The sequence below is a fragment of the Corythoichthys intestinalis genome, chromosome 18 (genome assembly GCF_030265065.1).
Source record: "Corythoichthys intestinalis isolate RoL2023-P3 chromosome 18, ASM3026506v1, whole genome shotgun sequence".
NCBI classification, from domain to species: domain Eukaryota; kingdom Metazoa; phylum Chordata; class Actinopteri; order Syngnathiformes; family Syngnathidae; genus Corythoichthys; species Corythoichthys intestinalis.
In genome coordinates, this window is record NC_080412.1 from 26,206,679 (window position 1) to 26,230,239 (window position 23,561).

The 23,561-nt window shown below is 40.6% G+C and overlaps 1 protein-coding gene across 2 annotated transcripts; it reads left to right on the forward strand.

Annotated features, from left to right (window-relative positions):
* Positions 1–271: 271 nt before the first annotated feature.
* klf5l (Kruppel like factor 5 like) lies at positions 272–22,106 on the forward strand. Of its 2 annotated transcripts, XM_057821876.1 has the most exons (5): positions 272–382; positions 460–596; positions 5,454–6,351; positions 9,044–9,103; positions 19,934–22,106. In XM_057821876.1, the coding sequence occupies exons 2-5, from the start codon at positions 477–479 to the stop codon at positions 20,110–20,112; spliced, it is 1,257 nt and encodes a 418-aa protein (XP_057677859.1). In that variant the 5' UTR covers positions 272–382; positions 460–476; the 3' UTR covers positions 20,113–22,106. The 2 variants fall into 2 exon arrangements, with proteins under 2 accessions (XP_057677859.1, XP_057677858.1); XM_057821875.1 differs by having other exon boundaries at positions 317–596.
* Positions 22,107–23,561: the final 1,455 nt, after the last annotated feature.

The following is a 23,561-nucleotide window of genomic DNA, read 5'->3' on the forward strand; positions in this document are numbered from 1 at the left end:
AAACTATTATATTATAAATTATTATATTGAATTTGTTTTATGTTTTCACTGTCATACTTTAGGCCTATTTATCTCAGCACGATCTAATGTGCCATTTTTTTCGGTGCTAATCCACTTCTTAATATATTATACTAATATAGAAAGTTGAAATATGAATTGTTACGTTTACGACGGACAAATCTGTGCCATGTAAGAGATGTGCACTTGACTTCCTGGTCATTTCTCAGGTGAGTCCCACACTCCTCGCAGCCGATTGGCCAGCTCGCCATGTCCCCTCCTCTGATTGGTAATTCCTTTCTATAGTTGAGCTCAGGTAAAAGCAGTTAATCAGAACAGCGCGGAAGGCTTTGCTGGATTTACGGTGTCGCATCTTTCAACTGCGGTAAATATACCCCAAAGATTATACATGTGCTTTTAAAAGTAGACTTTCGCCTGAAGGGAACATTTTTGAAATGGCAGCGAGTGTAGCGCCGGTCATGAATCCGCCGCAGGGGAGCGACGAGCGGGTTGTTTTCACACAGCTAAAGCCGGTGAGGATGTCCGGAGCAACGGACGGTGCCGAGGACTCATCCGTGTTTGAGGACGTTAAACCCGGGGTGAGAGTCGCCGCCGAGACGCCGATATCAACCGGAGCTCCGGCTCCGCTCTCTATGCGTCTACTCTTAAACGACTACGTGTTGAATGCTCGCTTACCTGTGCCTCGACACCTGACGACTTGGACGACATAATAAACTTTTAAACGTACTAAGCGGGGGAATTAAACACAAAATGAACGTGGCAAGTGATGTATTTAGTCTTATTTATTCACGATAGGCCCTTGTGTTAGTCATGTGATCACATGATTACCAAGTTGACTTATGCAAAGAATTAAACTGCCTATGCAAATATTTAACTAATTCACTACCATTTACGACGATTGACGTCCAATTCATTTTGATTGGGAGTGATGATTTCTGCCAAATTTCCCAGTCAAAATGGGTTGGACGTTTATCGCTGCCAATGGCATCTAAACATGAATTAATTGCCAACCCTTCGAGTTTTAAACCGGACGTCTATCAGCGTCAATAGAAGACACATACTTTTTCTAGCATTTTTTCCCCCCATCGTTTCTTTTTCTTTCTCTGTTGTTTGAATTGAGCGTCTGTGCCGTGACAGCAGTATGCGGTCAGACCTGTCTGAGCAGGGCCCAGATCTCCATAAGTCGCCTCGGGCACTGCAGTCAAAGGCCCACCGCCATGAGAAAGTCAAGTCTTGGCGGGGGTTGAGGGTTGTACGGGTTTACCTGTCACATGCGCTTTCTTTTGTTTGGTTGCGTCGTTCTTGTGTTTGCATGTCGGAGTGATCTCTCTGATCTTTTATGCTCCACCGTTTTCAAGGTGTGAGATGAGTACATTGAGTGATACACAAAATCATATTTTGAATTATACGTTGAAACAGTTGTTTGTACAGTTCAGTTGTATTTAACTTTGAAGTACAAAACATTGCCGTTCAAGCTATTAGAACGGTTTGTCAAATTTCATTTATGACTATGATAGGATCTGTGTGTCAGATGTTAAACTTTGCACCAATTCTCTTATGTACAGGCATGTGGTAGTACCTCAAAAAGCAGAAAAGGACCAGGTCGAAACTTTTTAATATGGAAACCGTCGTTTATTCTGTGTATTGTTGACAACTTGTGAGCTTTTACAGCACACGCAATTTGAAGGAGGTTAGGGGTGGTGTCCCCCCTTTCATAGTACTCCTGTAGATGGAATATTTGTGGAACTACTCTATTCCGCTCTGTTTGAGAAAAAAAATTAAAATGTATTATTTATGGAGTTACCATCTTCCAGGTAGTATGAATGGGGCCTTTACATGGAGGCATATTACCAAATTGTACTTACAGTAGCTTAATGTTACTTTGATGAAGACGTGGCTTCACGGCATGAATGACTTTCGTGTCCCGCCAGCTGTAACCGTGGAATCAGTAACCTGTACGAAGCACTCACCAGATTCTTTAGCTGTGATATCAGCGGTCGTAAGACGACAGCACCGGTTACACAGTAACCCAGTGGTCACGCCTAATGATCCACACAGATCAATATTCAGATACGGCTCGGAGGGGAAGCGTGAGTGAGGAGCTTAGCATTATTGTGCCCGTCTTCCTTCTACGAGATGTTTTTGATTAACCTTTTGACTTCCACGACAACACGCTCCCCATATTTGCATGCACGCAAAGCAGCTACAAAGGATTCCCTTACACACCTGCATGCTTAAATGGGGTAGTGTTGTACCACGTGTGGTTGAGTGGGGGCACTGTTTTGAAAAACGATTAGGAGTGTTTTTTTCCTGATTTAATACAGACCAGGAGGTAAACGTTTTATTTAATTTTAAAATTATTTAGCTGTTTTCAAAATACCACCCATCAGTCTGTCTCGCTGGATGTCCATCTCTGTTCTTTTTTTTAGTTCTGCCTAGCAACAAGAATCTGCAGTTGCCCTTAAATCTGTTGTTCAAAGGTCAAAAGGTGGCAGCAATAGAATAAAAATGTCAAGAATTTTTGCATTTTGTTGCGCTAGTAAGCAAAACATTTTGAGAATTCACAGTGAAATACTTGCTCACGCCTCAAGTTTATTTTTCGGTAAATTTAAAAAATGGAAAAAATGTTTTCGTTCTTTGGTCAATTGACATTACCATTGCGCAAAATTGCGTGTTTGTATTACACGCTACCCGCAGACAACTTGGGCTTTAAGCTGCTTAACTATAGTCAAAATCATTGTTGTCATCTAACGTCTCTAAACGATTATTCAGTTTTTGAACGGATTAAGCACTCTGTTAGCAATTTTGCTTTGCAAAAAGTGGCCATACAACTCTAGTTGTACCAAGGTGGGAAAAAAGTCAGCATTTCACTTGATGTATGATTGTGCTCTTTACTTTTCACGCTTCAACATATAAAAGTGCAATAGTTTACTGAGTAAGTTAATACTGTTAGTCGTTAATGGAAGCAAATCTACGTTCTTTTTAATAATCCAGGACAAACTTCGTTTTGATTCGTGCCAACACAAAGTTATAATGGGAATCCAGTGCAAGTGTTCTGTTTTTCGGAGCATGCCAGTTTCCTTGATGCTTTCATCATCGCCACTTTTGATTTGCATGCATCTTGATTAGCTTTTGAATGAGATTTGACCTCATCAAGATGCCATTAAAATATTACAGAGTAAAGATTTCTGTGTTTGCGTGCCAGTTTCCTGGATGTTTATGTCATGTTCATTTGTAGTTTATCAGAAGAAGCGATCGAAAAAAATAGTAATCCAAAACAATTATTGCTCCATTGGAAATATCAGCGCAGTTTCAAAAGTATGCCAACATAGAAATGAATTTTCAGCATCTAACGAGACACCATTTTAAACCCTTCAGACCTAAGCATGCTGCTGAAGGACATTATGCGTTTGCATCTCTAAACTGTAGCTGTCCCGACTAGTCGACGTCATCGATGACGTAAATGTGTCCACGAGCTCAACATCCTGTCGACAGTTGAAGGAGGGTTAAAAAAATATATGCATGGAAAGTTGAGAATGACGCTCGGCATGCAAGCGGGGAAAGCGGCACAAAGCCAAAAAAGCGCACCAGAGTGGCCAAAACATTGACTTATTTTAAACGAACCAAAGGAGGGTACACTTGTTTGTCCTGTCTTTTCAATGCCAAGCTTGGCTGCCCGTCGGCCGTGAATGAGCACCTAAAGCGCCGTCACCCAGCTGTAATTTTGAAAAATGACAGGAGACAACAAGCTGGCAGATCGTAAATTTAACTAACCTATCCAACTACCTAACGACATGTTTTATTGAAGTTGCTAAGCCTGTTGCGATATGCAAAGAGTCCATTTATCGCACGGTAAATAAAAATGAGGGCGGTAATTTTCACTGCTGCGTTTTATCGCCGCGTGCGTGCGTGCGTGCATACATTTGTGCACACATGTTGATGGCATATCAGTCTCCAGTTCCTTTCACAGATGTTTATTGGTCATCAACACTCCGTAGAATTAAAGTTCAGACATACAAAATGAGGAAACACATCTGTATTAAGCACTGTAAACGTTAGCACTGCTACATTGAGGCTAATGAGAAAAAAAGACAACCTACTTTAGCCTGCTATAAAACATTGGCAGTCTTCTCCAAAACGAAAGCTTCCGGTTAAAAGGTGCTTTTTTTGCGGAATGAAAAGCTTACAGTTAGCAGTTTAGCCTTCTCGGTTTCAGACCTTAAATTTAAAGATGCACTTGCTACTCAAACAAAAAAACTCAGTTACCTTCATATGGGTGTCTTGCTGGAAGCTGATGCACTCAGCCAAGGAAAAAACAAAGGCATCAGGCATGCCAAAAACGCGATGAAACGTAAACACCGTCAAGCAAAAATAGACTTGAAGAAGGAGGCCTGAGAAAACGGCAATGAAACAAGTTATACTTTTTTTTAAAAATCATGTTTGGAATGAAGATGAGCAACTAAAGACAGGGAAGCTAATCTGACTGAGACATTGGAAGCAAAGTACGAATGGCTTTAAATGAACATTATTTGAAAAATATTGACTAGTTCTGCTTTTCGTAGTTTTTGTTGTTTGCTAAGCCAACATGATGTGAAACATGGATGTTGACTACGAAAAACTTGAGGGGGTAGGGGCTTGTTGGATTGATCCTAAATTTTTAGGAGAGTGTTAATATCCCAGAAACTCAGATTATACACTTGAACAATATCTTCAGGCCTCCATTGTAGGTTAATAATTGGAGAATGTGCTCGAGTGATACCGCTATGAATCCTGGCATCTGATGATAACAAAATAGTAAGAGAGGCTTATCAGCTCCCTTCTTGACTTTATTGGAGCAAAAGGGGAGTTTCCATACTTCCGGTCCATCTCTCAGTTGATCCCGAAGTGACCTCAAATCCGTTTATATCAAAGCGTTCAGGTTTATGAGGCAGGAAACATGCGGTTATTGTTCTCCATTCAAAACACTGACAAAGTGGTTGTGGCGACATCACGTGTTATTAGCCCGCAGGCCTTGTTTGACCCTTTTCACCTTGTTGATGGTCGTTTGGTAAATAATGAAATAAGATTTCACATATTTCAATCAGACAGCTTTATTATTATTATCCGTTGGGGATATTGTTCAAAGTGTAACTGTTCGTTTGTAGTCTGTTTTGCACATTTTCACATTTGCTATTATGACAGGCAACGACAGAATGGTGCGTCAAAGATAACCGCAAATTTGTCAGCTTTGAACGTAGTATCAGGCATTCCATCTGCCATTTGCCTGCCTTTGGGTGTATCAGAATGGTTGACACGTGTGTGAGTCTAGTCCGCAACTGCACACCGTTCCAGAACAATCCAGCTTTGATGCACTAGCCTCCTTATCCACTCCTTTTTTAGGTTATATGTGTGAAATGGGCTGTCTTGTCCTCATAGTATGTCACTATTCCTTCTAGGCCCAGTTGGAAATGGACAAATACCTCCCCCAAATCACCAACTCACTCTTGAGTCCCGCCATCGATCTGAGTGACAAGAAGTACAGGCGGGAAAGTGCCTCAGTGGTGGACGAATACTTTTCTGAGGACAAGCCGGGCACGCCGTACAGCCTCAACATCAACGTCATACTCCCCAGCTCCTCCCACCTTCGCACGGGACTCTACCGCCACAACTCCAAAACCCTGGCCCCCTCGCAGATCAAGACGGAGCCCGGACTGGAGGTACCCTGCTCCTCTGCCAGCACCCAGGCCCTGCCGGATTTCACCTCTGTTTTCAACGTGCCGCCTGCAGTCAACGGTGTTTTCGTCAAGCCGGATCTGAGCTCTGGGTCCGTCGGCCTTTCTGGCGGGTCGCAGCAACAGCAGAGTTTGGACACGGAGCTTCAAATCGGACCCCCCGCACCCCAGCCGCAGGTCTATCACTTGCCAGTCAACAGCACAGCGGACCTCACCATGACTCTATCGTACTCCGGACCTTCGACATCTGGCTCTCGGACCATGCTGAATCTCGGGAACGGCAGTAATGGGGGCTCCTACATGTTGGTCGAACACCAGATGGGGGCACACCACGGTTACTACCAGCCATCAGCCACCCAGCATACGGCTCCCCACAGCCTGCCGCCCTCACCCCCGAACTCGCAACCAGGGAGCCCTGAAGCTCAGGCCGAACTGCTGAGTTTGGCCAGCCAGCCGCCACCCCCGTACCAACAGCATCTGGTGAGCGGGATCAAAGTGACGGGGCTGTCCCCGCACGCCTTGCTGATGACACACGGCCAGGGTGTCCTGACGGGGCCCAAATACAACCGAAGGAACAACCCGGAGCTAGAGAAGAGGAGGATTCATTTCTGCGACTACCCAGGTCTTTATCCTTCTGTTCATCTAATGTCTGTCTGTCTACATACCTTAACCCTTTTGACTCTTTAATCCATTCCCTGCCATTGAGGGTGAAAGATGTCCCAAAAGAAGTTTAAAAAAGCCATGCCTGAAATTCTACAGGAAGGCTGTTTTATTCAAATCCCTTTCATGCCAATTTGTTTTGACCATTATGACCATTTCCAGGTCAATAGTGCTGCTGATTTTGTTGTCTAATATCCAGCCGCTGACACTGCTTTCCCACATTCAAGTTTCTAGACATGTCTACATTGTGACGCATGGTAGGGCAGGATGTGTGCATAAAAAAGGGAGCAGACTTCCAATTATGTACTTTTATTACACAAAATGATAAATAAATCCAGCTCGACTACTCGTCACTCAGGAGTAAAACAAGGCGCGCCCACGCGGCCACAATTGACTCCCACAAAAAGTGAGTAGCAACAGAAAAAGAAAACGAACATAAATAAAGAGGCTCCACCCTGTTGTGGATGTCGTAAGGAACCCAGAGGTGACCGTTACATAGTCCCCCATGTTGAAAAAAAGGCTGTCCACAGCTGAAGATGAACCACAAAACAGCTAAACAGCATCCTATACATAGACAAATGTAAAGGCACATAGGCAAAAGTCCACATGAAAAATAATAAAAACAAATGCACAGTGAATTTTTTTTCTCTTTGAACTGCAAAAGCATGGAAAACATGAACCTCAATTACAACAACAAACATGGGCAAATCTGGTAATCAAATCAACACATGACAAACAGAAAGAGCCGCACAAAACGGTGCCAACGGTCAGAAACGGCTCACTCCAAATCAAGTCTGTCAGTCTGGCTTTGGTTCATTTACTATCAGACCAACCAGACATCATTCTGGGGCCACGTCTGGGCCTGAGGTCGTATCGCCTCGATCATTCAGGAAATGGACAGATCCCTCTCACGTTAACGTCGCAGCCGCAGTCGGAATTACTCCGATCATTAGAGGCACAGGGATCGCATACAACCATCTACGTGAGGCAAATGAAGCCACGCATAGACTTCATTATATATTGACGGGGCGAGGGGCCGATTCATAGGTGGCCTATCTCTGTCAAAGCTGACCGAGTGGAAACACAGACAAAGAGCTTTTTACGTTGAAAATTCTTTGAATAAATGCTTGAATCCCTGAATTTTTTATAAATATGAACGTAAAACAGTCTTGACTTTTGGTTAAAAGGAAAAAAAAAAACGGGCAGTTAGCATTTATTTTACATAAATATGTCGAATGTGATGCTAGTCTTTAAGCCAATGTGGCGGCCGCCTTAGCACCACAAAGAGCTTTTTACAATGAAAATTCTTGTAAATAAATGCTTAAATCCCTGAATTCTTTATAGATATGAACCATAGTATGAACGTAAAACAGTCTTGATTCTTGATTAAAAGCAAAAAACCGGGCAGTCAGCATTTATTTTACGTAAATATTGCGAATGTGATGCTAGTCTTTAAGCCAATTTGGCGGCCGCCTTAGCACCACAAAGAGCTTTTTACAATGAAAATTCTTGTAATTAAATGCTTAAATCCCTGAATTCTTTATAGATATTTATAGATATGAACCATAGTATGAACGTAAAACAGTCTTGATTCTTGGTTAAAAGCAAAAAACCGGGCAGTTAGCATTTATTTTACATAAATATTGCGAAGTAGGATGCCAATGCTGTAGCGGCTAATTTCTACCATTGATTTTCTTCACAACGTTTCAAAATGCATGCATGGTACGAAAAATATAATAATTACCTTGAATCCTCGAACAAATCACTCCTGAGACAATCCATCCTGTTTGTATGCTGTACAGATTTCATACTTTTTCTACCTAAATCCGGCATTAGATCGCTGCATGCGTGTGTTTGACAATAATTCATCTTTATGCTAGGTGTGGGCAGGCCCCCTACCCGAAGACGTGGCGTAGTGTCAGCGCCCCGTATCCCGTCAATATATTATGAAGTCTATGAGCCACGTTTGGATCCAAAGCTTGACTGAGGTCCAGGAAAAAAATGTTCGGGTGCCATTTGTAACGCGTGGCAGGGCAGGATGTGTGGATAAGAAGTAAAAAAAAAAAAGAAAGGGAGCAGACTTCCACTTACGCTCTTTTATTACTCAAAATAATCAATAAATCCAGCTCGACCACTCGTCACTCGGGAGTACAACGAGCCGCGCACACGCGGTCACAAGTGACTCCCACAAAAAGCGAGTAGCAACAGAAGAAGAAAACGAACATAAACAAAGAGGCGCCACCGTGTGTTGGATGTCATAAGGAACCCAGAGGTGACAGTCCCAGTGTCCAATCCATTTTAGCTGCCAGCCCCCCTCAGTTCAAATGGATTGGGTGTCTATTGCTGTCAATGGCAGTGGAACATGGTGATTAATTGCTAGGGCTTTCTCAGGGTAATTTTCCTCCTTGGCAGACGTCTCAATCACATCGTGTTCTTTTTACGCTGTGTACACTTCCTCTTTTGAACTAGGTTAAACACTCTTATATGCAAATTATTATTTTTTTTTTTTACTAAGGGTGCTATTAACTCTTGTTGTCATATTGTAAAAGATGCTCAACTAGTTTTATTTGTTTGTTTTTTTTGCCGTCAGCCTGACTCTCACGCTCTGATTGTTTGTTGTTTTATTTTTAAAAACATTTTTAACTTTCTTGCAGGCTGCACAAAGGTTTACACAAAGAGCTCACATCTGAAGGCACATCAGAGGACGCATACAGGTAAGAAAAAAAAGCCACCACCAATTAAGGTTTTAAGGAAGTGTGCTAATATCTTGGATAATTGTACAAGAATTCCTCTTTTTCTCCGGCCATGCCACGTGTTTGTACCTGCCCGGTGAGAAAGAAAACGCACAAAGCACAGCAAGGAAGGGGAACGAAGACCAGCTGAGGCTGAAACCAGTTACTCCTGCTTTTTAGTCCTTTTCAAAAGAAGATTGAGGGGCAGGGGGGTTGTTGTTGTAGTATGTGTGGATAAGGCTGGTTTCGATACCCTCATTGTAAGGTGATACTTCAGGATTGTCATCATCTTGGATTTTTTTTAAACTCCAAAATGGGACGTTGAAAGAGTGCAAATGTCATAAATAGATAACACTGACGTGTCCTGTGGGAAAGTTCCCACTTTAAACAAAAGTTAGAATGTCAAACACAAAAAATAAAACCCTAACTTGGGCACTACCTAAATAGTGTTCAGTTCGGGATTCATTTGGGGACTTTTTTATTTTTTTTTGATACCTGGGGAAAAGTCTTGTTGGTGCTTTGTGCTTAATTATTTAAGGTTTAGATAAGAATTTTTGATTTAGAGGAAAAATAAATCACTCATTGGCTGCCATTGACAGCAGTAGACTCCTAATACATTTCCACTAGAGAACTGGCGCATCGATCATTCGCTGCCAGCCCTCCAAGTTGAAGGAGCACTGATCAATCGGTGGTGATTTAAATAATTTTTGGTTGATTGGTAGATCTCTAAAAATTAGGGCTGTCAAACGATTAAAATTTTTAATCGAGTTAATCACAGCTTAAAAATTAATTAATCGCAATTCAAACCATCTCTAAAATATGCCATATTTTCCTGTAAATTATTGTTGGAATGGAAAGATAAGACAAGACGGATATATACAGTCATCATACTGTACATAAGTACTGTATTTGTTTATTATAACAATAAATCCACAAGATGGCATTAACATTGTTAATGTTCTTTCTGTGAAAGGGATCCACGGATAGAAAGACTTGTAATTCTTAAAGGATAAATGTGAGTTTGTATATTGTGACTAAATACTGCCATCTAGTGTATTTGTTGAGCTTTCAGTAAATGATACTGTAGCGACTTAACTGTTCTGCACAAATGCATGATCGGAAGTGGTGCAACCATGAGTGTGTGTGGTGGCTGCAAATGCTTTATCTTCTCTGCATTGGATGCAATACATGGTGTTAAGAAAAAGAAAAAACTCCTTTCATTCTTCCCCACGTTGCTTCCCACAATATTTATAGTGTTTGAGGGGGAGATGGTGAAGCTGATGCCAATTAAAAGCACGGCCCAAATGAATGCTTATATCTACACCAATCACTTGACGTTGCCTCTTCGCTCTGTTTACAAGTAAAACGGCACCATTGTAGGCTGTTTGCGGTAATGCGTGAGTGTGTTGTGCCGCGCATGCGTTAATTGCGTTAAATATTTTAACGTGATTAATTTTTAAAAATTAATTACTGCCCGTTAACGCGATAAATTTGACAGCCCTACCAAAAATATAACCAATCTTAACTGCTGATCCCGTCTAGCATGATTTAGCCTCATTAGCTCGCTAGCATTTAGACATCTGTTGTCATTTATTTATATTCATATATATATATATATATATATATATATATATATATATATATACACATATTGAGGTTAACCAATAAGTGCATTTAAATTCACCTACTGGTTAACCTAATACTTTCGCGACCCAAACATAATGTTTACAATTTCAAGGTCTGTTGCTCTTTACTCGATCTTTGCCTTGTGAGTGAATTCAGTCAGATAGTACTTGTTTTTAGTGAATGCTCACATTGGGTTCATATTCAGATTGTTCCGGCATTAGTTGAAAAAATAAAGACCGTAAGACCTGATATAATTTAGTAGTTTAGTAGTAGGTAGTAGCAACCTTGAATCCTTGATTCTATTTTGTAAAGCAAAATATTGCTGCCAGTTTCAAACTTTTGTGAAAGATCACCAGGCGGATCGGTGCAGCGTCTGCAGTGATGCGGACTCTGTACCGGTCCGTTGTGGTCAAGAAGAAGCTAAGCCACAAGGTGAAGCTCTCGATTTACCAGTTGATCTACATTCCTACCCTCACCTATCGTCATGTGGGTCTTGACTGAAAGAATAAGATCCAGGATCCAGGCGGCCGAAGCGAGTTTCCTTTGTGGGGTGTCCGGGCTCTCCCTTGGAGATAGGGTGAGAAGCTCGGTCATCCGGGAGAGACTCTGGGTCGAGTCCACTCCTCCGCATTGAGAGGAACCAGCTGAGGTGGCTCGGGTATCTATTTCGGATGCCTCCTGGATGCCTCACTTGAGAGGTGTTCCGGGCATGCCCCACCAGTGGGAGGCCCCAGGGACAACCCAGGGCACTCTGAAGAGACTATGTCTCTTGGCTGGCTTGGGAAAACCTTGGGATCCCGCCGGAGGAGCTGGTTGAAGTGGCTCGGCAGAGGAAAGTCTGTTGCCTGGTACACCAGACTCACCGCTGTTCCAGCTATTGAGTCTGGCCACCATTCAGCGGATACAATTTCCAGGGCGGAGCAAGCCACAGCAAACAGACAGTGGAGTGGACCAATCAGCGACGGGCAGACGTGACGTTAGTAAAACGACGAGGGCAGGACGAGGGACTTGCGCGCGGAAGCAAACATACGAGGAGAGCAGAGTTTATTCAACATGGCTAGCGCGAGACAGACTGTTATCAATGACTCGTGTCGATGTGTTTTTGGTCATTTAAAACTGATTTTACCGTGGATTGGAACATACTCTCGGCTCTCTCGTTCACCATCTGTGTTGTTGTGGAGACGACTTCCGACGCGCAAGAGTGATGTTGCTCGTTAAGAACACGTCACGCTAATAAACGAATCTGATTTGTCGATTGATTTTGTACCTGCTCGAGAGGCCGTTGATGGGCTGGTTCCCAGACCTTTCTTTCAGTGTTTGAAAAATACAGGGAGAACAGTCTGGCAGTGCCAGGCAAGAAAGTCTGGGCTTCCCTACTAAAGCTGCTGCGACCTGACCTGAGATTAAGCGGTAGATAATGGATAGATGGATGGTTTTCAGTTACTTTTTTGAGAATTAATGCATGTGGAGTTAAAATACTGTCTTGGTTCACAAGTATGTTTTATAATAAAACAAGGTTGACTGGAATATTAAAGGGGCTTGCTGTTCAAGGGAAAAAAATGTAAACGGCGAAATCGAAATCGGCAGGTCAGGCTTTTCAAAAATCTGTGATCGACCAGTAAATTGTGGTCGGGTCACCCCTATTAAAGACAAACCTTTCATCTAAAGTCCTCAATGTGGTCAGAGCAGCTCATCAACAGGTTTCGCTTGCAAAACGGCACTTGTCCCGTCTTGTTTTTTTCCGTTGGGTTGAAGGCAATGACTCACGAGTGGAATATGTGGAACGGCGAGGTCTTCGCTGACGACTAATCGGAGCAAAAAGAAGAAACGTGCGTGTTGCTGCGAGTGTTTGCAGCAACAGGCTGACAAAAAATAAAAACATGGCTGTTGTTTCCATGGCAACATCTGTTGTAGCTTCAAAACGTGTTATCAATACAGTCCCCTCCCACCTATGAATATGTGCGTTTGTGGGGGGCAACCTTGACCATGGACTTATGTGTTCCAACCCCCAGCCCTCTTTCTAAACACTAGGTTAGCTGATAACGACTTTATGAGCGTCCTGGAAAAGCCAGTTAAGTGTTTGCTCTTTGCCTCAGTAAAAGCATAAGGAGGTGGTCGTAAAATGGCGCTATTCTGATACAAGATACATTTATGGAGGAATGAAGGAGCCGCAAATGGAGGAATGAGTTTTCCGCGAGGCCCTCGCAAGTGCATTACATCCGTGTTGTAGCACCTTTGTGGGGGGAGACAAGTCTGCGCCCAAGTAAAAGCTACACAAAAAGTCTTTGTGTGCACGAGAGAGTGATGGATGCACTTTTGCCATGTTTTGTTTTGTGCTGTTTGCCAGGGCTCTTGTGCTCTTTTTGAAGGCACTTCTCCGTGCAGGCGCAAGAGTGTTTTGGGTTGCTAATTTGCCAGCTGCTCAAACAGTTGAGTTTGAATGCCATTCAGCGCCGTTGACGATGATAGGCGTCCAATCAAGTGGCTCCCAAAAAAATAAGTTAAGACTTGGCCCTGCATAATATATCGTTTGAATAGCGCCATCACAATGTGCAGATGCGCAATAGTTCTATCGCAGGATGTGCGATTATTATTTTTTTTTGACGTAAACTTTTGGTTTGCTTCATGAAAGCAGCAAGTGCGACGAGACATTGCTTCCTGTATCCCTTTTACATACAACAATCTTCATCATTCACAGATAAACCCCCTTAGCCTGAATTACACGCTATTATACGAATACATTCATATATCGCGGTTTTGCAATTTTTTGCACTTTTAGTTCTTAAATAAATGAATTGTAAATAATTACAATTAAAGTAAATTGAAGAAACTTTGTAATGCAATAATAAAGAATTTACAGAAATTAAGATAGCATTTTTATAATGAAGAATATGATAAATTGTTTAAAGAATATAAAATAAAGAAAAACATTAAGAATACAAGGATAAATGAGAAAAATCTAATAGAATACTGAATACTGAATGCTAATACTAATACAAAAACGTTGTGATTAAACCAAAGTCTTCCCAAACAGCTATTCAAGTTTTAATATTGCAATATACTGTATATCTTGCAAACCCCTAAAAAGTCGGAATGTAAGTTTTTTCCAATATCGTTAGGACTCTTTAAATGAGTGAATGTTCATTCGTGCCACCCTCCCACTTCAAATGAATCGGACGTCTATTGCCATCAATGGCAGCCGATGAGTTAATGGCTTTACTGACTGCTACTGAAATGTGTACATGATGAAGTAGGCATGTGCCAGTATGATAATCTGACGGTATGATAACCTAAAACCAAAATATCACGTTATCACGGTATTGCAATTACAGCTCTAAAATATGGTACTTTGAGATATTTGGGTTAAAAAAATGTTTTTCCATTGAACAGAATTTTTGTTTTTCAAAACATTTTAGCAACGTGTAACATGAGTATAATGTTGAGTTAAAATAAATTAAGAAGAATAATAATCTAAATAAAATTAAAATAAATATAGTCCTTTAGGTGAGCCTAAACCCACAGCCAGTTCTCAACACAGACCGTTGCCAGAGAGGAAAAAAACACGTTTTACCACCGCTAGACACACTAAACACACTGGAGTTAACTCTCGTAGCTGGTGGGACACGTTCATGAAGGTGTTTACTAACCTTAAATTTTGAATAAATGCGAAATCATATTGGAGGTGTTGCCTCCTCGGCAGCCACCCTTCGCAAATATGTTTTATATGTCTGTTGCCCCTCCTGCTCTAAGCCGCAGCCATCTAACTTTTCTCTAGCCAAAGTATTCCCATGCCAGCGATTTTGTTTTCTTTGATGGGGGGGGGGGGGGGGGGGGGTTTAGGAGTTTTACCTCCTCCAGCTGTCGAGCAGCACAGCTGACCATTGACACTGAGCAACAACCGGTGGGGAGGGTTGAGCCTTGCAGCTGCAAGCGAGGGATTTCTCCATGCATTTTTGGGACATAAAAAATAGCTAATACTTTAGGGACGGTACGACGGAAAATTTTTGCAGTTTTGAAACCTTGACGTTTTCATACCTCGGTATACCTTGAAACCCTTAATCAGCACATGTCTATGAAGCTGTATAATGAACATGCACAATTTCATTATAATGGATACGAATATATTTTGTATAGTAGTTGTTCAAAATGATAAAGGATGAAAATTTGGCTTTTGTTGTTGATGTCTTCCCACGTCCTACTAAAATGATAAAGGATGAAAATTTGGCTTTTGTTGTTGATGTCCTCCCACGTCCTACTAAATGCTGGTCCTATTTTGAATAAAATCCTCCTAAATTGACAAGACTGATATTCTCTTCAGAATTTAATAGGCAAATAGGAATTTCTGTTGGAGACGATTTTGCAAATTTGTTTTGTCAAAAGCCATTCCTTAAACAAAAAACAATTTGCACTAAAAAAATGCCAACCTTGCAAAAAGGCAGAGATGGCTAGAGTAGCCAAAAATTGTAATCAAGTAAGAGTAGCGTTATTTCAAACGCTATTACTGAAGTTAAAGTAAAAGAAGTCATCCAAAAAATGTACTGTAGTACAAATAAAAAAGTATTTGGTGAAAAGAATACTCAAGTAATGAATAGCATTGTGAGTAACTGCCTACATTTTTTTTTTTTTTTTTTACACAAATGGTATTTTTTCTCTCTCAGCATAAACTTATCTACGTATATGAATTAATGTTATAATTATACTGTAAAGTAACCCAGAATCATATTAGGCCAAAGAAATAAAAATGAAAAGAAAATCATTGAATTCCGGCGACAGAAGTGAAGCATTATTCGTCCGAAGAGCATGAGTGCAATCTAGTGGAGAAAATATTTCCTAGTTTGAATAGTGAATACTGTAGTTCCTTCATAGTTATTATTATGAAATTAAAAGGATCATATCTCCGGTTTTCTGTGGTCAATCGGTGCAAAATGAAAACTGGGAGAGAGGTTTAAATCCACGCTTTCAAGTCAGGTTGTGAGTAACGCTCTATTTCAAATACTTCTTTTACGGTGCTTTAAAGACGCTACGTGATTGAACAGGCTGGTGTGATCGTAGAACGGCAAGTTTGCGTCTGATTAGTGTAATGGAGTCATGTGATTATTGTTGAAACGTCTCATTGGTGAAATTGGCAGAGCTACTCTTGGCAGTTTCTGCTCTTGCACCCCTCTTTAAAATAAGCTGCTGTATTTTAAGCCAAAAGAACTGTTGTATTTGATAGAACAATATGTCTATGTGCTGCCATAGCAGATTCATGGCGCACTAAGCCTCCAAACTATTTTCATTTGTCCCTTTTACCCTGGAAACCCCCGTTTACCGACATTGCGCAACCACTTTTGTTTCAACCTAGCCATAAAAAGGTTAAGCAATTATATTTATTATTCAAAATGTCTGTCATTTTTAGCTTAGAATCATTCATTGATGTCTAGTATTTAGTTTAAAAAAAAAAAAAACTTATCACTCGCATATTTTAAACTTTTAAACAAATAACATCACAATGAAAAATTTGGCGTCTGTAAACAAGTCACGGATATCTACCTCATAACAATCGCTTAATTGTATTTTTTTCGTTACTGTCGCATTTTCCCTGATGTGTTCGATGACAAATAATCGATCCAAACAAAGAAAATTTGAAAAATAATGTTTAAAAGGGTAAATATATGAAAAAGAAAATCTCGACCACTCCATGTTGTCTGCGATTTCTGCATTTCGACCATTGTTATATCACCATGTTTCACACATAAAATCCCCCCAAAATCCAGCTCTGGCCATTCACAGCTGTGTCTTGACACTCGGGGATAGTTTTTGGATCAAAACAAGGTACGTACGCGATAATATCTCGTTAAAATCGTGGCGTCTTTAATTCTGCTCTTGAGTGTGCTCACCTCCAGTTAGTTTTGCTATTAAATTTTTTTTTTTTTTTTTTTTTTAAATGCCCTCCTGTTCAATTTTTTCCCCCAGAAAATTGAGATTTTAAGCTTTCCATTGATGTAGCACACATTCATATAGGACAATTTTGAAATTTGGCCAAATTGGGGGTCTCAGAGCGGAACTTAAGAAACTTGAGGGTTTTCCGCCATAAATAAACCTAATATGTAGAATAAAGAAGAAAAACATAACGGCTCTTGTGTAGCCTAAAGTATCAGAGTAAGAGCATGTTTTCTTTACAAATCTACTCAAGTAAAAGTAAAATATGGCTTGGTAAAACTACTCTTAGAAGTACATTTTTCTCAAAAAGTTACTCAAGGAAATGTAAAGGAGTACATGTAACGTGTTACTACCCACTTCTGCAAAAAGGTACCGGTAAACCTCTAAAATGAAGGTACTTTTACGCAACTGGATTCTGGTACGAACAAAAAATGTACATCTATTAGCTTTAAATCTTAATTTCCAGTCCTAAACATGTCAATTATACCTGAATGGTCACAATTTCTCTCTTTTTTTTGTAAGCTCGTTCAGAAAGATGCCAGCCCAGAGTGTTTGTTCTGCTCGAGTCAGATTTCACCCGCCAATTTGTGCAGCCTGGAGGATAATAATCGTAGTCAGGCGGCCGTGCTTTTGACCAAACACACCTGTGGGGCCCTTTTTAATGCTTACCACGTTGTATTGTATTGTTCCAAAAACACAGCAATATTTTTGAAACGTAAGTGAGCTGACGTTGGTCAATTGTGGTCACCTGCCGTTTGCTCTTTGGACCCGCTCCATTGCCGCCGCTAATGGCTGTCGCCGTTGATTGATTGCTCATAACCGCCAGCTAATCTAATCTAATCCACGCCGGTAATGAGCACTGGATGACCCTCGAAAAGACACTCGCCGAATGAAGGATTTCCTCAAGGATTGCCACTTTGGATAAATTTGTATTATTTCGATGAGTTAGCCTGTTTGCTAACTGTTAAAAAAGAAAAAGGTTATCACGTTAACTGAATGAGTATCTCATTTTCATATCTTTTTACTTCGCGTTTTTTCTTTCTTCCTGCTTTTGAATCTCAAGTGTTTGTTGTGGCGTGTTTGCTCAAGAGCCCATTCAACAAGTGGCTCTTTGTTGATGATTAGCTTTGGCAGCCGTGCAAAATGTCAAATGTTTGGGCAGGGATAACCAAACTACTTCAATTGAGCCTGGCTCATTATTATTATTGTTGTTATTTTTAACCCCTTCATGTGTGCATTATGATGGGTTTTTTTTCTTGTGTTTTTATTACATTTATAGAGGAGGTGAGTCTCAAACCTGCGGCCCAGGGGCCAATTGTGGTCGACGGGACAATATTTTGTGGGCCCCCATTTGACATCCAATTGTAGTTTAAGTTATGCCGGCACATACAGGGGTTTGACAAAATGGGAACACCTAACATTTTGGCATTATAATCATTGAACATAATTGATAGTGTTGATTTTGGCAGCCATTTTAATTTTTCGTCTTTTGGACGAAAATACTTTTTAGTCTTAGTCATATTTTAGTCATTTCAAGATGTGTTCGTCTTCGTCTAGTTTTAGTCAACAAAAGAACAGACCATACGCCGCACTCCACATCAAATTGGTGTGCATGGCTGTCACCCCAGGAGGAAGCCGTTCCTGAAGACTGTACACAAGAAAGCCCGCCCGTCTCATCAGACCATAGGACATGGCTCCAGTAATCCATGTGCTTTGTTGACATGTCTTCAGCAAACTGTTTGCGAGCTTTCTTGTGTACCATCTTCAGAAGAGGCTTCCTCTTGGGGTGACAGCCATGCTCACTAATTTGATGTAGAGTGCGGCTTATGGTCTGAGCACTAACATGCTAACCCCCCCACCTCTTCAATCTCTGCAGCAATGCTGACAGCACTCCTGTAACAAGTCACATTAAATTTTGGAGGGAAAATGACAAGCAGTACTCAATTTGGACATTTAGGGATGTACGTAGTTTCTAAGGGGTGTACTAACTTTTGTTTGCAGGGTTTAGATATTAATGGCTATATTTTGAGGGGAAAATAAATTAACTCTATTATATATGCTGCTCACAGACTACTTTTCATTGTGTCAAAGTGTCTTTTTGTCAGTGTTGTCCAAAGAAAAGATATACTTAAATATCTGCAGAAATGCGAGGTGTGTACTCACTTTTGTGATACACTGTAAGTGTGGCCCATTGTACAGGCAGTCCCCGGGTTATGATGTACCCGACTTGCGTGATTTTGACTTTACGGAGCCGAAGTCTCGTCCGCCATTTTGTCTCTAGTCATTTAAAAAAATAATCAAATTATTATAATGTTGGCTTGTGTTTTGTGATGCTTTTATTTTGGCGCAGGAAGCACAGAACAGGTAGTACTTCCGCACGCGAGTAAGAGTGCATGTACACACAAAGAAGAACGCATTTACGCCCAAGAAGAAGTGGGCGAGAGACGATTGAGAGAGAGTGGGGGTAGTTTACAGCTGCAAGCTTGCGCGCACATTTGTTGCTTGTGAATCCGCAGCGGCAACGCCTGTATATAACACCTTTTATACTGTTTATTGTGTGTTTTCAATTGTGGTCGAGTTCATGTGATTCTTTTTTATGATGTGCGAATGCTAACAGATACATACTAATCGTTTGTATGGATTGTTGTTGTTGTATCAGCAGCTAGTTATTATCGCAAATTTGAATTGCTGTTATTGAAGATGAGACTGGTTTAATTTCATTTTTATTTTTGTTTCATTCTGCAAGTGTTGATGTCATGAGCAGCTGAATAAAGTCAGCAAACCACAAGGACGTCTGACATAGTCATTTCAGAGCTTAGCTTGCTCGGACTTGGCTCCAATGTGAGGAAAGTACAATGATTTATAATGCACGTTTTTGAATAGTTATTTTGACATTTAGGGGTACTTAAAGGGTTCGTTCTGACTTAAGTGGAAATTCGGGTTACCTCGCCGGCGTAGGAACAGAACTCGTTCGTAACCCAGGGACTACCTGTATTTTGTTCTGGGAATTTTAATATTATTTTGTTTTTTGGGAATCTCTTGTGACATCACATAGCTTAACTCTTTGGCTACCAATATAGGTGTTTTCAATATCAATTTCCCTATTTTACTAACTACCACAGCACATACTCTATGACCTGCGCTGGCAGTGAATGAGTTAAGCTATTGATAAAGGTTTCATGAGGGGGAAAAAAATGGAACTACCTACCATTCTTGAGCCTGAAAATGTTGACGCTAACTATGTGTTCGATTGTCGTTATTCAGGCGAGAAGCCGTACCGCTGCACGTGGGAGAACTGCGACTGGCGCTTCGCCCGTTCCGACGAGCTAACCCGACACTACCGCAAACACACGGGCGCCAAACCCTTCAAGTGCGTGGCCTGCAGCCGATGCTTCTCGCGCTCCGACCACCTGGCCCTGCACATGAAGCGCCACCAGAACTGACAAAGCCCACTGGGCGCCGTCTACCGCGGGGCTCGCTGAAAAGTCGGGAAATTTCATTCTGTTTTTATTTCTTGGTTTTTCCTGATCCTATAACAACTTTCGTAAAATCTGATCAAAATCAGTAACGCCGTTCATTCATTGGGGGCCATTGACGGCTATACGGTAGAGACTGGGACAATCAAAATTAATTGGACGTCGATCGCTGCCAATGGCAGTCAACGATGCCAAGGCCAATATGTTTTCAACTTACATTTACCCTTTTTAAAGATAGGAGTGCTAAAAAAAAAGCCTGATTAGCAGTAAAAGAAAACAATGAAATCACCCTAAGGAATTAATGCCATGAAATGTTGTGTAACATTGTTACGTTTTCTAACTTTTTTTTTTTTTTTTTATAACTTACTGGTGGAATTTATCACCTGTATTTTCCACTGAAAATAATATGGCTTCCTCCTTGACACATTCTAAACAGTATCCAAATTGGTGAGTCATGATGAGTAGGAAACATAAGCGACCGGAAAATTTTTTGGGACGCATCGCCTCTTTTTTTAGCTTAAAATTGACAAATTTTTAACTGCTAAAGTAAATCTCTGATTCACACGATTCGCACGCCACCTTCCGACAAAATGATGTCCTAATGTTATGTCTTAAACATCACAGTTGGTAAAAAAAAAGATGTTTAAACACAACAATGGATTGCAGTACCTCAGATTTTCACAATTTTAAGGCCAACTTTTTCCATTAACATTGCCTTTGAAAAATATTGTACATTTTTAACATTAAGACGAAGGATTTAGGGGTTGAAGAAAAAAATCATTTTTCACATTTAACGATGAAAAATACTGTAAATATGTAGACTCATGAGTGAGGAATGAATTTTTTCTCGAATCATGATGTAAATTTACCCAAAATTTCACATTAACGTTCCATGTTTCTCCCAATATAGTATTTCAATATAAAAACAGAACTAGTAGAATTTAATGCACTGTGTACACCACATTTTGTCAGATTATTTTCCACTTTTAATACGACAAATGAAAAAAAAAAAACAGATAACACTTCCTTTTGAGGACCAAACGAAGCATACAGCTTTTTCTGCTTCACTCTACATGAAAAATCTGCTTTTTTTTGTGGCATTTTTTCTGTCTTGTCTTGTTCATTGATGAGTATTGTCAATGCAAATTGTCCCTCTTTAAAAATTTCCCAACTTTTCAAAGGGCACGTGGATCCCGTGATGTAAATATTGTTTATAGAACTTTTGTGCATACGTGTAACTGTGAGGGGGGGTTTAAAAAAAATGAATGTGTCCAAATTTATACTTGACTTTTTATTCATGATTTGTTAATACATGTTGAAACTTCCCGCAATTGCGTCAAAGGCAAAATAAAATGAAAAGGGAATTCGTAAAGGACTGGTCATGCCTGTTTTATGGCGCCGTTGCTGTTTGTTACGGTTGCTCGGATGGCAAGACGGTTATGTAATCAATTTTATAGCATTTGTTTTGTATTTTTTTGAAGAGAAATTAACCATCTTAAAAATACAGTTTTGACTCCGTCACCGACGCGTGAATGCAATGTGGTTAAATCGTCTATTATTTCAACTAAAATAACCTTTTTTTCCAACTTTGCAAGGATTCAAGTTCTCCGACGGCAATGTGTACATAAAATCCTTTTGGATTTTTTTTGTTTTTTTTTAAGGCTTTTGTAAATAATTTGGTTTTTATGTCATCTCGTCAGGATTGTAATGATGAATCAAAATATTTGACGAGTTTTTTTTTTTTTTTTGACTTTTCGCTATTTGACTTCCAAAATTTTGCAATGAGGAAATAAAAAAAGACAATGTTGAGATAATATGTGACTTTTTCCATTTCCTCCTGAGGTTCCCAGAGAAAAGTACAACTTATGAGATGACTCATTTAAATGGCCATATTAATGAGCATAAAAAAGGCTTGGTACAGTCGCTTTGTTCTTGAAGTAACTATGTTTTTTGGATTCAGACGAAGACAACGCCCTCACTTTTTTTCTCATTTGCTGAGCATGCTTATGTAAAAGCAGTGCCCTTTTCCATCCATAATTTTCAAATTGATATATACAGTGGGGAGAACAAGTATTTGATACACTGCCAATAGGAAAACCCATTGACGGTGTATCAAATACTTGTTCTCCCCACTGTATGTATATGTATATACAGTGGGGCAAATAAGTATTTAGTCAACCACTAATTGTGCAAGTTCTCCCACTTGAAAATATTAGAGAGGCCTGTAATTGTCAACATGAGTAAACCTCAACCATGAGAGACGATGTGGAGAAAAAAAACCAGAAAATCACATTGTTTGATTTTTAAAGAATTTATTTGCAAATCATGGTGGGAAAAAGTATTTGGTCAATACCAAAAGTTCATCTCAATACTTTGTTATGTACCCTTTGTTGGCAATTACTGAGGCCAAACGTTTTCTGTAACTCTTCACAAGCTTTTCACACACTGTTGCTGGTATTTTGGCCCGTTCCTCCATGCAGATCTCCTCTAGAGCAGTGATGTTTTGGGGCTGTCGTCGGGCAACACGGACTTTCAACTCCCTCCACAGATTTTCTATGGGGTTGAGATCTGGAGACTGGCTAGGCCACTCCAGGACCTTGAAATGCTTCTTACGAAGCCACTCCTTTGTTGCCCTGGCTGTGTGTTTGGGATCATTGTCATGCTGAAAGACTCAGCCACGTCTCGTCTTCAATGCCCTTGCTGATGGAAGGAGATTTTCCCTCAAAACCTCTCGATACATAGCCCCACTCATTCTTTCCTTTACACAGATCAGTCATCCTGGTCCCTTTGCAGAAAAACAGCCCCAAAGCATGATGTTTCCACCACCATGCTTCACAGTGGGTATGGTGCAATTCAGTATTCTTTTTCCTCCAAACACGAGAACCCGTGTTTCTACCAAAAAGTTCTATTTTGGTTTCATCTGACCATAACACACTCTCCCAGTCCTTTTCTGGATCATCAAAATGCTCTCTAGCAAACCGCAGACGGGCCTGGACGTGTACTTTCTTCAGCAGAGGGACACGTCTGGCAGTGCAGGATTTGAGTCCCTGGCGGTGCATTGTGTTACTGATAGTAGCCTTTGTTACTGTGGTCCCAGCTCTCTGTAGGTCATTCACGAGGTCCCCCCATGTGATTCTGGGATTTTTGCTCACCGTTCTTATCATTTTGATGCTACTGGGTGAGGAGGGAGCTGAAAGTCCGTGTTGCCCAACGACAGCCCCAAAACATCACTGCTGTAGAGGAGATCTGCATGGAGAAATGGGCCAAAATACCAGCAACAGTATGTGAAAAGTTTGTCAAGAGTTACAGAAAACGTTTGGCCTCCGTTATTGCCAACAAAGGGTACGTAACAAAGTATTGAGATGAACTTTTGGTATTGACCAAATACTTATTTCCACCATGATTTGCAAATAAAT